Consider the following 17,634-nt stretch of genomic DNA (forward strand, 5'->3'; position numbering starts at 1 on the left):
GAATGTATTGGAAAGTGTGGGACCTGGACATGACGAAGATATTATAGAATAAGGGGTAGATATTGTCCTGGTTTTGGCTAGAATAGAGTTAATTTTCTTCCTAGTATCTGGTATAGTACTGTATTTTGGATTTAGTATGAGAATAATGTTAGTAACACACTGATGCTTTAGTTATTGCTGAGCAGTGCTTACACTAAGTCAAGGACTTTTCATCTTCTTATACTGCCCTGCCAGCGAGGAGGCTAGAGGTGCACAAGAAGCTGGGAGGGGGCACAGCCAGGACAGCTGACCCAAACTGGCCACAGGGATATTCCATACCATAAGACATGATGCTGAGCAAAAAAATGGGGAGGTTGGCCGGGGGGGCGGGGCCATTGCTTGGGAACTGGCTGGGTATTGGTCAGCAGTTGGTGAGCAACTGCATTGTGGATCACTCGTTTTGTATATTATTTATCATTATTATTATTTTCCTTTCCTTTTCTGTCCTATTAAATTGTCTTTATCTCAACCCACAAGTTTTACCCTTTTTCCGATTCTCTCCCCATCCCACTGGGGGAGGGGAGTGAGCAAACGGCTGTGTGGTATTTAGCTGCCTACTGGGTTAAACCACAACAAAACTGAAAGGAAATCACTTGAAAATTTTTCATAATAGTTAAAGAGGAGAAAATATTTTAGCAAGGAGCATAAAGCTAAATGGTTATTTGCATATTCTTTAGAATAAATAGCAAGAGTACTCTCTCTTCTGGCCTTCTACACATAGTGAAGTATTAGAGTGCTTATCACAGCAATCTATTATATACATGCATGTTGAAGCTGTTAATGTTTCTCCACCAAATCCCATGGGCAAAGGTCAGGCAGACTCACTATTCCTTATTTAAGCCATTATTCTCAGATTGTGTATGCAAAGAAATAACAACTGGCAAAGATACAATGTCTAAGCATGATCCACTCATCGGTAGGCCTGAGCAAAACTCAAGAGATATGGCTTACACTCTTCATCAAAATAAAGAGGTCCAAGTATATGGTGCAAGTTCAGAATCCAACCTAAGTTTCAAGTCACTAATTTTGGCTCTGGTATCCAGAATTCTGATTTATGTGTATTTTAAATTACGATAGAAAAGGAATAAGGCTGACACGCCTTCTGCACAGGTATTATTGAAGATTGTTTCTCAGAATTTTTACCAATTAGCTTTACGGTTAATGTTTATTTATTCTTTAATTTGCAGATGGATAATAAAAAACCCCCTTTATATTACTATCCAACATTTGTGTCAAGAGAGAACACATTCAATAGATACTTCTCATAAAAGTCATTAATCTGATTGCATTAGCAGCTCTTTGAATGTCACTGCTATTTATTTCCTTGAATTTTAGCTATTATATAGCATCATAAATGGAACAAAATAGTATAGTATACCAGAATTTGATATTAACTATATCTAAAATCAGACAGCATAAATCTGATAGAAGTTACTGCAAAAAATACACTGCTTTAGTTTAACTCTTTTCCCACTTTTGCCAGAGTATAAACTTACCCTGTATTTAGTCTTACCAAAGTTCATAAGGGCCATTTTTTCCATTTCACAACATAAATCTAACATTTCCTGGTTAGTTTTTTTTTCCTTGCAACAGAACCTTAGCTCTGAGTTTAGACCAGTTTAAATGTGTGTAGGTTTTTTAATTTTGGGGTGGATTTTTTTAGGTCAAATTTATTTTCAAAGTTAATGTTACATATTTCAAAAGCATCGAGTGACTTGTCTAAAGAACGTTGTCAAAAGTAACTGAAACAACAAGGATATACAGACATACCCAGGTTAATAACAACTATCATATTCCTTTGAAGCTGGATCATGTATCAGAAGTCAGGTACGATCTATTCTTTGCTGAAAAATGTTAAGACATCGCATTGTAACTACCAGTTTTTTTAAAAATCACAAGAAATAATTGAGGAGAAGGTTTGAATCTTAGTGGCAGAGTGGAGACATGCACTTCAGACTGGGTGCCTTTTGCTCTTGCAAATAGCATTTTGAGGTTTTTGAAAGCATTGACCTAAGTCTTTTAAAGATAGAGACAGGGTGGACAATTTACCAGGAGTCAAATTAAGAAAGTAAACAAGTTTCATTTTGTGATGTAAAGAGATTTGAAAAGGGCAAATCCATAGATCAAAGATAATCCTTTGATACAATTTTTAATCCATTTTTATACTCTTATTTTCACAGTATAGTGAAGACATAAGCCAGAGCAGACTTATCATGTTTCAAACAGTGATATTTTAGGTACAATCTCAGCTGCTAAGAGGCTACCTGTTTTCAAAGTAAACATTCACTTATTTGCGAATAAGTACATTTCTCATCACAACCAATATGGCCTAACCACATATAGCAAATTGACAAATCAGCTGAATTTTATCTACCTTCTCCCCCTCTAATTATAGCAATGCTTTCAGGTGGCAGCTATTAGGGAGTTTGTAAAAGCATATTAAAGTAACTGTTCTACATGTAGTTTTATCTATTAAGACTCACCTATTAAAATTGTCTAGATCTTAATACATAGCTGATTATCAATACATATTTAAACAACTTTTTATAAAGCAAACTACACAACCATATGTAAGAACTATGTGACTGTACCATACAGTGCTGCAGTAACAAAGTCCTCCTCACTTGATGCAATACCACTTAATACTATTAAATAAATTATTGAGGGCTTGGGTCTTTGGTGGGGTGTGGGTTTCCTCATTTATAAAAAGTCACTAAGATGTATACAGTAACTTTGTGGTTTAACAAGACTTTAATTCCTCAGTAAACAGGAATTGAGCCCTCGGGACTGTGGCTTTTGAAATTAGGGTGTGTTTAGGTTTGGAGACTGCCCAAATTTCATTCACATTTAAGAAGGGAAAGCACCATGCCAGACATATGCAATCAGAAAAAATGATTACATTCTGAGGGAAGACTGTAAAACAAATGCTCCCATATGTTCCATAGAGATCAAACAGAAAGGCTGAGAACTAGTACAGTGGTATTTAAATATCCAGCAAAAAATCCCAATCCAATAAAGAAATCCTAAGAACTAAAATTAAGTTAATGGCTACAAAGTAGCCGAATGAGGCAAAGTTATCCCCACTTACAACACAGGATGAGGCTGAGAAATAAGGGAGGAGTCAAACATGCCAGGCTCTCTGGTACCACCCATTGCTTGCACTTTTTTACTGAACAATATTTTTATAATTAGTGAAGCTACCAAGGGAAGCAAATGCAAGGTCTGATGCATTTTGACCAAAGACTGAAAGTAAAAACAGAAAATAAAATTAAATTTTAAAAATGCTTCTTTCAAGACGCAGCTTTATCAAACAGAGGATCCAGGATTAAAATTCAGGTCCGCTTATGAAGCTCTCTCCAAATAAACTGGGATTTTTTTTGTTCTTTGTTTGTTTTTTGGTTAGGTGTGGTTTTTTTCCCTGTCTTGTACCCAAGCAAATATAGTGATGAAGTTGGGGTGATCTGTCTTCTATTCAAAACAAAGAAATATATTATAGTCATTCCAACTTTTTGAGTCTTGCCAGAGATTAACATATGATATTTTCCTCAATCAGGACAATATTTCCTAGATATTTTCTGTGATTATTGAAGGTAATGACAAAAGGAACACAATAGCATTTGATTATTTCAACAAACTGCAAATTTGCAGGTAATCTATTATACTGGGACTCTGAAGTATATTGGAGATGACATTAAGAATAGGATACTTTTCAAATGCTTTAGTACATTAGCCACATAGGAGGACTATTTTTTTTAAACCAAAATAAAAAATTCCTATGCAATATAAAAGAGGGAAGTATGCAAAAACTGATCATGAGGGCAGTATCTATTCTGTACTTCCCACGACACAAGCTCTCACAATCGCACATATGTAATATATAAAATTACTTCAATTTTTTACATGCTAAAGAACATATGGAATGGGATATAGCTGTGCTGTGTACGGGAGCAGATTAAAAATAATGTAAAATAAAAATAACACAGGCCAAACCAGAAATGTTGTGGCATAAGGATGAGAGTGTTTAAAGTATAAAGATTTGGGGTAGTTAGAATAGGTTTCCCATTTGACCATTATCTTCCTGAGCAGTGTTGAGCGAGTTAATTCTTCAGGGATGAAATAAGAGTAGAAGGACTTCCTAGTTCTTGTCAGATTTTTGTTTTTTGGGTTTTTTTAGCTTTTTGGTTTTTCTATAAAGTGGACTAGAGCTTACTATCTCTCTCTTCAGGCCCCAAAGTGGATTATTTAAGAGAAATTTTGTAAATCAACAAATCATTCCAAAGTAGGCCACAAAAAGCTAGAATCTACAAACCAAAAACCTGGAAGGTGTAAAAGTAATTAACATATTATCAAACCTATAATGTCAGAGAAATAAAAAAATCCAATACAATACCATACATTGGCCTTCAATGCCATTCTGTGGCTCACAGCTTTATATTTCATATTTTAAGGTTCTTTGGAGGGTAAATAGAAAGCCTCTTTGCTCTTTAAAAAGATGCCTAGCCAGACCTCCATGTATCCAGGCAATGTGCTCGGAGAAAGGGGTAATGCTTACTGGCCTCAGCTGAAGGCAGAAATGTGCTTCTGAGATCCCTTTTTTTGAATTTTGCATGTGACTGGCTTTGTAAAGTTTTAGAACATGCCTGAGTATATTCTGAATCCCTGATTTTGCATACCTGGTGGTCAAACACTCTCTGATGATTAGTACCAAACATTTATGAAGCCCCTGGCAGGAGCAAAACCAATTTCTTTTTAGTCATTTAGAAGTTGATTATGTTACTTATATAAAAATGTATGCATTATTGAAAACACACAATGGCAATTAATACAATTTAAATGCTTATTATTTTCATTGCTTTGGGAAAATAAAGTCACTTCAAAATAGGACATGTTCTACAAGCTTTCTGAATATTACTGATGCAAATGAAAAATACCTTCACATGGACCTACAGTATTCCTACATTTTATGGACTTCCTCTGATTACTCACATTCTCATACAGGGCTTGAAGGGTCTCTAGGTCAACCACAGAGTTGTCCAAGTTCACAACAGCTATAAAAAAGACAAAAGAAAAAAGAATTAGTTGTCAGGATGATAATCCAGCTGTGAAAGAAAGACTGAGCACAACACCCAGCAATAGTTTTTATGACCTATTGGTCATACAGCTTAAGGGTTTTAGCTTTATTAATGCCTTGAATAGTGCCGTTCCTAAGACTATGGGCTAGAAACCTGGTAGAGCCAGGTGTCAAGTGTTAAAGAATTCATCTCCCTCCCCCCAAACACACAAACATGATCCCACGAGTATGGCCATAGCCAGAGATCAGAGATAAGCTTTACATCAGACTTTCACGGTCCGACTGAAAGCATTATAAAAATTTGTAAATCTGCACCACAGCCACACACACACACTCACACAACAAAGCTCATTCCTGTCACTGGTTGGCTTCAGTCTTAAACTGATTAATCCATAAGTCAGCCAGTTAACTTCAAAACACCTGACAAGGGTCAAGTCTTCTATGCACTAAGCTGACACATTTAGTACAGATACGAAATATGCCTTTCCTGTTCCCAACCAATTCTGGCACCACACACATACTGTATTTTCTCAGCGTCAAAAAGACAGTTCAACAGCACAGATAGAGTGATTTCCACCTACCTAAACTTGACAAAAAAAAGTCATTAAGAGGGGCACACTTTTAGGAACACAACCCTGACTCCCCATTTGTATTAGGAACGTTTCATGAGGCATAGGAAACGTTTGTGCAAATTAGTGAAGAATAATTCTCAGCTAATACAAAGAATTATTTTTAAAATAGTACTTTTCAGTCTTCCTCTTACATATTTTTTGCAAGCACGCTGACCATTCATTTAAAAGCCAGATAAACCCAACTTTCCTCATCCAGTTAAATCTTGAAAGAAATTTAGGATGTTGCATTAGAACATATGTGACGATAATGAATAATTTTATCACACTATACCAGTCTTTTTCCTATTTTGCACTTCATTAATTTGTATCCTTTTTTGTAGCGGGCTCTGCGAGTGTGTGTGCACACTTGTACAATAAGTAGAATTATCCCCTAGGCAAGATTAATCTAGAAATTGCAAGACTGACCAGCAATAGAAAGCCAGCACTAGGTTACTTTATGTCCTATAAATCCATGTCATTAACTGTCACAGAGAAATTCTGTGTATACACCTAAAGACTACAGACAATATAATTCAAGCTCATGTGTTTCCGATTGCTCTAAAGCATTTAGAGATACCACTCTGAGTCTGGGACTCATCATGTTTCCCCTTTCCAGGCCTGAGACATAGTTTTAGTTACAGTATAAGAAAATTATAAACAAAGAAGTGTTGATCTTGATTAAACTAAGCAGGCTACACTGTATCTCTAAGCAGGGCATGAAGCTAACTTTTAGGACTGAAACAAAAAATAATTAGGAAATTCTTTAATTTTCCAATTTTTTTTTTTTTTTCCCTTCCCATTTTTCCCTTACCAGAAAGCAAGAGAATCTGAAAGATAATGGCAATGTAACAGTTAACAGTTCAGGAAGCAACATGTTTTTTGCTTTGTTTTGGGGGAGGGGGCACATGCAAAGATCTGTTACTAATTATTTGGGATATTTTAAAACTCCTTCCCCCCTCCCCCTCAAGTGTAATAATTGTTGCAACAGAGACTTAAAGATGCCCTCTCAACAAGGTACTGTAGTATATGTTGTATTTAATAATCCCTGTTGCCCAATATGGCTATCTGCATGCTTAAAAACATGCCAAATTTGCCTTGTAGAACTGGAGACTAACATGCAAATAGAAACTGGGTCTAGATTGGTTTTAGAGCTCTACTTTAAGACAACACAGATGTCAAAGCCTATATACAAACAGCTTTATTAAAACCAGGATATATTATGAAACTCAGTTTGTACTATCCCTACATTTCAGCATTCTTAAGCTTACGCAATGTTTTCATATATGAACACACTCACAACCCTTCAACTATTTATTTTGAGTTGTGGCTGTCTTCTCCCTGCTCCACCCGCCTCCCCTTCCTTCCAGAGACTGTCTACTCCTGCACTAAGAAATATGACATAAGTTCCTGCTCTGACTTTTGCTCAATGTTAAGATCACCCATGGATTACTCAGGGAGCAATAGAACACTTTTGTTTGAATGCTTGCAGGAGATAAGAGAACTCCTGGCAAACACAATGGTGCCAGGTCTGTGTACTTTCAACAAAACAGGTATGCAGAAGAGTGTACATACTTCAGGGAGCTGCTTAAAACAAATCAGTCTGAGACAAGGACTTGCAGAAATTAGATCCTAGTATATATGTTTCAAATCCCCCCCTCCCAAGACAAATATATTTCTATATATTTCATCTAAAGATGAATATGTTCATAAATAGCACACTAACATCCCACTAGGATTTTTCAATGTTCAGCATAGGTTTGCTCCCCCCACTCTGAGGAATCAGGAGATGAGCTTCTGTTCCTTGGCAGTACTGCAGTATTGTCATGCAGAATATGATAGCTGGCAAAATAAATCACGACTGTTGCATATTTAATTCCATTATCTAGACAATTTGAACTGATAAAAACAATGACGTTTCCTTACGCAGCCAAGCTTACTAGCTAAACATGCCCCCTCCCTACAATCACCTTGACGACACAAATATCTATCCAAAGGATTCCATATGCGGTGGCAAAATAACGATGAAAAATATAGACAAACATTAATTTCCTCGTATGAAAATATTCTGAGCTATGCTACAATTCCAGTATACTTTGATGCAAACATCTGGAGAAGGTTTTATAATAGTCTTGCAGTCGCTGGATATTTTCACCCATGTCACTATTTTAGAAAGTGATTTTTTTTGTTTCAAAGTTGACATTGCCATTTCCTGGTCTCGACTACTATGAAACGATCTTTAATAGCCAGTACATCATCTAGCCTTTCTGATACATTCATAAGACAGCAGTGGAAAATATCCATTGGCTTTTACTCTAATAGAAACAATTTTCTTTTAATCACATCAGACCCAGGCATTTAATTCTTACCTTCAAGATTTCATAGTTCCGCTATTTTCTTGCAGTCCTATTGCCACTGCTGCCAATAAAACTAGCAAACCAGCACCAGTTTCAAGCCCCAATACTGTAAAATTATTCTATGTGCATATATATAATTGTGTGTATATACACACATATATAGATATGATTAAATCAAATTTGAACCAAATATGTCCAGATACACACACAAATATGCACAGATAAAAATAAAAGGAACTACAAATGAACAACTTTTTTTTTCTTTTTAAGCAAGCACTGGTCAACAGATGATTACAGAAAATCCACCCAGTAAAAAGAGGAGTTGAAGAGCAATCACAAGGGGTTGCTTGACACTATAAAGAACAGAGGAGGAAAAAGATATTTCAAAGGATTTGTAGCCAAAATAAAGGCATCAGGAATCTCTTGTCAGTCTTAAACTTTCCTGATATTCTCATTGTTTTTGTCACAATCTACGTGGAAATTTAAACTGGTATCTTTGGGAGAGAAATTTTATCTTTCTTATGCAACTGCAGAATATAGAAGTTTTAGCAGAGTGGAAGAGTTTCCATTCCATTCTGTATTTCTACAATATAAATTGAATCAAAAAATAAATTACACAAATTCACAATAACAAAGCCAACTTAGGTACTAGTTTCAAACTGGAAGGACAATAAAATATATGCAGAGACACAAAGACTTACTATTCTTAGTAATAACAATTAATTTGCAAGTCTGGCTAGGCACCTTAGAAGATACTTCACCTGACAGGAGGATAAAATTGCTGCTAAAAAAAAAAAAAAAAAAAAAAATTAGCGTGAAGCACACAACTATATTCAGGGGCATACGTGAACTCTGAGAACAGACGGACCTTCTCCCATATACATAGAAGCCAATTTAGAACACAGACACAATTAAAAAAAACACAAAAAAAATAAACCCAACACAAAGAATAATCACCACCCACGTCTTCAGGGGAACACAGTATGTAACCAAGTCACCAACAAGATCAAAGTTTTTGCCAGCAAATATAATCCTGAAGAAGAAATGCATGAGAACACAAGCAGGAAGTTGGAGGATGCACAGTGTATTCTCAGGAAGCCTATAAAAGGAAGTAGCTGTAATTTTTTTTAATTGTAAGACAGATCATTACTGTTGATTATTCATATATCTAGGAGCATGTGCACTACCAGCTACCCCTAAAACAAAATCGATAGGCGATGTAGACACAGCACACCTACACTTACCTGAGGCTATGAATCTAAATCCACCAATAGTACCACTTACATAAACTGTTAGAGAAAAGACAACTTCCTACAGCTACCCAGTGCTTGGAAACTCTATTCTGTTTGAAGTCCAAAACTGGAATTTCCTTTTAAAATGAAAAGGCCAAAAATCAAAATTTTCCACTGAGTAGAATTTCAGGAATAAGCAAACCTACACTTACCTGAGGCTATGATTCTAAATCCACCAATAGTACCACTTACATAAACTGTTAGAGAAAAGACAACTTCCTACAGCTACCCAGTGCTTGGAAACTCTATTCTGTTTGAAGTCCAAAACTGGAATTTCCTTTTAAAATGAAAAGGCCAAAAATCAAAATTTTCCACTGAGTAGAATTTCAGGAATAAGAAAAAGAATCATCAACCCGATCCTTTGGATCCAACTTTTATGTCATAAAACTCTCACTAGCACAATCTCACTTATGGATGACTTTCAGAAGACGGGTATTCAGTCCAAATCTTGGTCTTATGTCTTCCCTTTTCTCAGGACAGGTTTCAAATCACATTCCATTTCTCTGGCCTTTCCAAATATGCTTCCTAAGCTTTTCTGTCTCTGGACTCCATCTAAAAGTGAGTGTCCTCTTCTTGAGACCTCCTAGAAGCACTGCCGTCTCCCCAAAAACTGACTGAACAATTTCCAAATCCTACTTGACTGATAACAGATTACAGTTTAACTCCTCAGAAAGAAGCAGTAGCTGAAGAGAAACCACCTCAAATTTGCAAAAGGAATTCTGAACCAGTTCTGCTATACTCAGATCCATGCTTCAGGGACACAAACAAGCAAACCACCCACCCAAGTTCTTCATGCTGATTTCCACCACAATTGACTTCTCCATGACTCTCCAAAAACCAAGCAGTATCGCTCCAAGAGGCCATTCCTTTTTTCCTCCTGCACATCTTTGCCTCTTCCCTCTCACATCTGCTCTCTTTCTCCAGAAGAGCACCAAAAGTCTTTGCAAGACTTCATATCTCCTCTGTCAAATGGCAGCAACAGACAGTCACTTCAGTAAATTACAAAGGCAGACTGATTCTTCTTCACTGAATGAAGGACTTCCTTCTCCTACCGCAGATAACCACGGTACTCTTATCACGCAGTTCTGTGCGGGGCACAGATTTGGGGGTTTCACAGCTGTTCTGCCCATCATGTGACTCTAACATGCAAGATTACAGGATACTGAGAGGTTACAACTTCCATAGTACTTTTTCCTAACTTCTATCCCCAGATAATTTGGCCCCATGTTAACAATTAAACCATCTATACCCCAGGAATAGTACTCCAAGCTGAAGAGTGAAAGAGACAGAAAAGACATCAACCAGTCTTACAACAAAAGTGGACTTTGTTGTTATTAAGAACCTGTATCTATATTATATAGAAACCATAAGCTGTACAAAAATAGAGTCTCAAAATTACCACATAATTTAAAAGTCATTCAACCTTCTAAAATGCTTTCAAGTAATTGTACTTGAAAATTTGATGAGACATATCCATTTTCAAATATCTAAAAAGGGTATTTGGAAGGAAAAAAAAAGGCACATGAGTAGATTAGTAGGTCAAATGTGTCACATTGTATGATCTTCTTTGAATGATTATTTCTGAGTTAAAAAAAAAAAAATAGCTCCAAGAATAATGTATGGGTAGTAAACTTCAAATGATCAAAACCCAACATCATTAGAAAACTAACATGCTGGCAAAACCTTAAGCAATGGGAAATTCTGATACAAGAAACACAAATCAGACAGTATATAGCCTGATCAACTTATGAAATGTTTCTGAGAATAAATTAGAGAAAAAGAACAAATAAACTCGTTGTTCACTGAATACAGAATGGAAGCCTTCACTGACAGATGCCTTAGGAAGAAAATGCAAGAACATCACACATGCAAATACAAGCAAAGCAGAGAAAAAGTATCAATGTAGACAATTTCATCAGGTTCCTTGGAATGACTGACAGCTGAACTGCTCAATTCAAAAGTAGAAAAAACATCTGCCTCATCGTTCTCATCAAAAAGAGAGCCTTAGAAGAAGATCAAAGTGCAGTGGCTTCCTTTGCTGCTATAAAGATTATGGTATGATGCAATGTCAAGCTACTTGCAAAGTAAACCCAGATTTAAATCCAACTTAATATTTATATTTTAAAATCAACTAAACTGCAAAATTTTCAGTCTTTTATTGGTTACATAGTAAACCCACAACTTCAAAAATTGCTATCCTTAGCTTTTTCTCCAATGTGAGCTTATTGGCATCATTCATCTAACACAGGCCTACTGCACCAGGTCATGTTTTAGTCTGTGATACTTCCAACAACTTGGCAACTACTGCTATTCTCTTGGGATTCTTCTTTATCAAAGAATAGAAATGTGAATCCCCTAATGCAGAAAGTTAAATCCCAAATGAGCCTCTTTGAAATAAATGTTATGTTTACATAAATATGGAAAATACAGTGCTAAAACCAAATGTCCCTGTGCTAATGGGAGGTGCAGCAAAACACACAAGGATCATGACTGTATAATTTTTAAAGATTCTCAGAAAATAAGTGAAATAAAAGAATTTTTAAACAGGAGTATCTGGACTTGCACAACTTGCAGAAAAAAAACCCTGTTGATAATGGGTAGGTAGGGGATGGCTGCACTGGGTAGAGTTCGCATAAGTGAAAACAACTTCATATTATTACCTACCTGCTTGCCCTCAGTAACTTTGTGATATGTTTATCTCTCAGCAAATACTCTAACCTTCTCAGGATGAAAACTTTAAGTGCACAAAGCACAATGGAGATTGGATCTTCAACACAAGTACATACGGCATGGATCAGAGGCAAGAAACAGCACTTAGAACTGCTTGCACACAGTTTTACTGTGGCAGTAATTCACCTTGATCTAAAGCTTGTGTAAGAAACCAGAACAGTACACAAAATTTCCAAGCAGAACCCATGGATTAAGCTTAGCTGTTGCTTCAGATTGTTTTTAAAGGACTTAAAATTTTTAAATACCTTCAAGAACATGCACTCACATTTCTGGGAAGCTATAAAATAAGAATCAATTAAACAAGAATATGCATTTGCAAAATTTGAAGTAACAGAAGTAGGAGACTTCATCAAAAAGAGTGAATCACTTTTTGTACTGATTCTTCTCTTATAAACACAATTCAATTTTTTAGACATTTGTCCTTGGCATTCCTATTCCCTAATGCTGTATGCCTAATATATAACGATAAAATTGTATCCATAGAGCTTTTTTACATATATATAAATATATATACACACATACAACAAAATATATAACTTGATTTTATATATAGCTATACATAGTTAATATAAACAGTTACATTACATACCTTTCAAACAATTACCCACTATGTTAAGGACAGCAGTTACTGATTATGTGAAGTCTAACTTCATACAGCTATACAGTTTGTTTATAAAAAGTGTGCAAGTTCAGTTCTTAGAGAACAAATATATTTTGTTTGACTCAGTATGTCGCCTTCTTGTCTAGGCAGGAAAAAAAAAATGGAGACCAATACTGTAATCCTTTCAGAATAAAATGTTTAAATACAAACATGATTGCCATTGTAGACTGTTTAATTTAGAGAGATTGTATTTCAGTTCTGGTTTTGAGAGGTTTGCTGATTTGACTATAGAGAGTACTTCAATGCTTATCTTAATTGTTTAGATAAGATTTGTTTGAATTTGGCAGGTGAAAAAACCATGGGTGTGGGATATAGGAAGGTTGAGAAAAGACTGGCATTTTACCAGATTATGCTGATTTTAAACTACAGTGTGTAGAGGAGCAAACAGTCTCAATGAACCTGCCAGGGGCTGGTCTTTGGGGAGTGAATTTGAAGCGCAAGATTGACTGGCAGGATTCAAGATTTTCAACAAACTGGAAAGGATTACCATGATAACTCCCAAAACGCTACTTAAGGCTTAGCATGTTACACAAATGCAAATGATATAAGACACATTTAAATAAGTGGTTTTTTTTTTTAAATTGTGCTTTATGCTTATAGTAGGGGTTTGTTGTTCTCTAGGCAAACTTCCTGTCCCTTAAATGTATTTTAAAAAGTGTCTCAAGAACAAGATTTTAATATAAAATTGATCATTGGCATATGGATATATTTTACGTGTAAGAAATTCTGTTACAGAAAATAAAATTACTGTTATTAAAAAACCCAATGCTATTGGCTTTTACTTTAATATCAGCTTGATCTAAGCTTTTTCACTTTCTCGTTAAGGTAGTATAGCATGCCAGAGGCATTCCGTTTAGAGGTTCTCAAAAGGAAATTTCTCATACCTATCAACTATATCACTTTGGTGGGGAGAATACTAGAACAGGATATCTGAGGAATATATTTTTGGGATGTTTACGTGACAGTATGTATTTACAGTGCACGTTATAAAAACAAACTGCACAAACACATCAGCTGCAAGGCACATATGCAGTAGATCTGACATTGTGTACCAATCCGTCTGCAAACAGATATGATTTATAGCTTTGTATCCATGAGTCAAGTGAAATAAAATTTGGGTTTCCTGTGTGTTAGTGTTTGACTTTTTTTAGATCCACATAGGATCTAACGCTGTTCAATCTCTATTTCAATGACATTACGTCCATGAGTTCCACAGGCTAATTGTGGTACCAGCGATGGTGTAACTGTGACAGTCAAAGGACGTATGAAAGTCAAACTTTGCAGAACAAGGTAGCATCTTTTACTGAGTGCAGCTGGAAAAAGTTAGCAAGACTTGTCTGGAATACAAACAAGCCTTCAGGCTTCAAACTGAGACTTTTAATTATGTGTGGATTTTTTCAGAATTCAAATTTGCTGTCTTTTGATTTAATTCCACCTTATCTATTTTCATTAGAGTAGCTCAAAGCAAACAAAGCCATGGCTAACTCTAAGAAGTCCAGTCCATAAGCAAAGAGACAAGCTTTTTCTTTCATGCTTTAAGGAGCTCATTCTAAATTATAAACAAAATGCAGGAAGAGGAGGAGGAGGAGGAGGAGGGGAAGGAGGAGGAAGAGATTTATTTGGAATCATCTAGTAGTTCACTGGCAAAGATGAAACCTAGGTTTAAAGTAGAGCAAAGTCAAGAATAAATTTAGGTTTAAATTATTCCAACTATTGAGATGTTTATTTGGAATCATCTAGTAGTTCACTGGCAAAGATGAAACCTAGGTTTAAAGTAGAGCAAAGTCAAGAATAAATTTAGGTTTAAATTATTCCAACTATTGGAAGAATCATTTATTGCTTATTCTAACATCATAATCACTAGAAGGACACTAGCTTTTTCATATGGGATCTCTGAACTATTTGCCTTAGTCTGTGACCCCGAGCAGCTCTGAACAATCCCCAATCTTTCCATGTTCCTTATACACGCTTTAATCATTCTTCTAATTGAACATTGAACCTCTTGGTTTTTTTGCTATTATATTTGTTTGAAATGAAGTGACCACAATTCGTCCCTCATAATAATGGCAAGGATATACCAGTTTTATACAGTTACAGAGCACTCTGCATATTTATTTGATAAAGTTAGCAGGGTAGATACCAAACGTACCTTTTTTCCAAAAAATATATTCTCTACATTAAGCAGCTAACTTAGGATCTTAGCTTTTTTACTCTCAATTTACCCACAGTTAGTATATAGTTAATGGAGCTCCAGATGTGTCCAGTTGGCAATTTAGAATACTTACACTAAATTACTTGTGTCAACACTGAGTTAACAACTGTCCAACTCATAGATCTGAAAATTTAATGGCTTATGAAACACTACCAGAAAGGAGAGTATCTTAGGCTTCTATAGGAATCTGCTCTCAGCTTACTGCAACTAAAGATATCTTTACCAACACCAAAAAGAAAGATATTAAAGGTAGTTATTAAACCTCAGTGAAGTCCATGTGGCAATGTAATGGGAGAGCTGCTCATTCTTGAGCAGACTCAAACTCACCCAAAGAACTGTCTTGATTACACCCTTAGTAATAATGATCAATGACTAACGTAAGACTCCTTGTCTCTCAAGGAGTGACTAGAAGTCAAAACAATTTTTGGACTAGAGCTATAGCTGGTGGAATATCAAAAAGACCAACAAAGGAAATAGCAGAATAACCTCAAGAACTTGTCTTTCTGTTGAACTGCGTGATCTACTTAGCTTATACAGAAGAAAGTTAAGAGGCAACTTGATTACAGTTCTTACGCATACCTGCATGAGAAGATATCTGAAAGTAGATGGCTCCGTAATTTCGCAGACCAAAAGTAGGAAAGAATGAAGGATGTCTGTAAGTTAATCTGACAAATTCACTATGGAAAGAATATTTTAAGTGTTAAAAGTGAGGGAAAGTAACCTTTTGAACAATGTTTCATGGGATACATTGCTTCTCCATCACCTAAATATTTGTATGAAATCCTAGACTCACCAAAGTCAATGGCAAAACTATCAGTGACTTCAAAGAAAGCAAAAGGTTGAAGGGTCAGAATTTCAGCTGGAACTCAAGATCATTTATACGGCTAAAATGTTCGTATTTATACAGACTAATGGCTTGAGGCAGAAATTAGCAGGCAATATTACATGACTTGCCTTATTTAGCAGCCAGACCAAATGCTTAGAATGTTCTTTCTAAAAACCTAGAGTTGAGCTGCATGTTTGCCCTTTGCTAGGTCCCTCTGAAGTTCTCTACTAGTCTTCTCTAACATCAACAAGCCTAAATCATTTTACACAGACTACACGGAATGTTGCTACCTTTTGATGATTTACAACAGAAAGTACTGGAAGTTCTTTTAGCCATGAAGACATGCACAATCATTCAGAAACAAGCTTTCCTTGCTTATGGTTCAGGCTAGCCAGTTGTGTATGATGGATACCAGTATCCGTAGTAGTAGAGCTAGTTAGAAAACACTACATGGAAACTTACAGGGATTCAGAAACCAATTTCAGAATATTGTGTACAGTCAACTGTTGCAACCACAAGTCAAAATACAAATTTTCTTGCTTAAGAATTACAAACACAAAACATTTGAGAGATTTCTTTTCAAAACCAAATTTCCCTTTCCCTCTGTCAGATGGTAGTATCTCACTGAAATAAAATTACATACTCTCAATTTATTCTCTAAATCAAATTAAAATTTTATTTTTGGCACAGCAGAGAGCAGTTTAGATGGAGCGTGGTATTTTACATGTCTGCTCGGTCTGATGTCTGGATAAACACCAGGGATTTCATCGTACTAACACACGTTAAGCCTTTCACCAAATATTCTGAAGTTACAGCATTAAAGAGCTACAGATGCTAAGAAAATGATGTAATGATCTTGTGATATTTAGTCCATGTTCTAAGTGTGGTGGGATTATGAAAATAATGCAAAAAGACTTTTGGCTAGGTAGATGACAGATGACACAACTTTACTAATTCAAATCACAATACTGTGATAACTGAGGGCAGAAGGATGCGTGTTTATGGTTTAAGTTCCATCTTTTTACATGCTCCAAAGTGTTTCTCAAAAGCTGGTATTAATAACTCAAGGAAATAAGGGCTGGGTTTGCAACAAAACCAAATGCCTGGATATGTGGAAAACCAAAATACATACATTCTAAGAAAAAAAATAATCAAATGTTATTTGGAATCACCTGTATGTCTTTATTTCAGTATCATGACTGGATTCGGCCTACTGAGGACTTTAAGATTACAAGAGGCACCCTATATTGCTTCAGTTCAATGCCATTGAGCTACATTTTGTGTCCAGGTAGCTAAAGCGATCGCAGCTTCACTAAAAACAGAAAGCACATTACACTGAAATAGCATCTAACACATATTGCTTGGGGAGGTTTCCTGTGGAACAGCAGAACAATGAAAATAACCTTGAACTTTCATTGTCTAGGGATCATGACAGAACAAGAGAAAGAAGAGAAAAAAGTAGGAGAAACCCAGGTACCTCATAAAGCGACAGGTACAGGAATGCCAACACAATGGCTCCAGCATGAGAAACAGCGGGCTCTCAGACTCAATGTTTTACAATCTTTGCAGGAGAAAAAGATTTTCCAACATCTAACCACAGTTTCCCCTGCACTGTTTCTCACCCTGCCTACCATGGATGATGGATGGATGCAGCAAACAAATCACAAATCTCCCATCTTTCCATCATCCTTTCTCTTCCTTACGCTGAGAACTATTTTTCAGAAGAGGACACTCACTGGGTGAGAAGCACGCCGAGAAGCAGCGCCTCAGCCAAAGCTGGAAGGCGGGGCGAAGCCACAAGGTCGAGCACCTTGCCGGACACAGCCAGCGCGGTGGGG

The 17,634-nt window shown here is 36.2% G+C and overlaps 1 protein-coding gene across 1 annotated transcript in view; it reads right to left on the reverse strand.

Moving 5' to 3' along the window:
* Window positions 1-17,634, reverse strand: part of FMN2 (formin 2) — a 168,708-nt gene that overhangs the window by 70,484 nt on the left and 80,590 nt on the right. Inside the window, exon 8 of the mRNA XM_019471242.1 lies at window positions 5,026-5,087. Coding sequence (XP_019326787.1) covers window positions 5,026-5,087 — 62 coding nt within the window. The remainder of the gene's footprint in view (window positions 1-5,025; window positions 5,088-17,634) is intronic.

The sequence above is a fragment of the Aptenodytes forsteri genome, unplaced genomic scaffold, assembly GCF_000699145.1.
Source record: "Aptenodytes forsteri isolate BGI_AS27 unplaced genomic scaffold, ASM69914v1 Scaffold10, whole genome shotgun sequence".
Taxonomy (NCBI): domain Eukaryota; kingdom Metazoa; phylum Chordata; class Aves; order Sphenisciformes; family Spheniscidae; genus Aptenodytes; species Aptenodytes forsteri.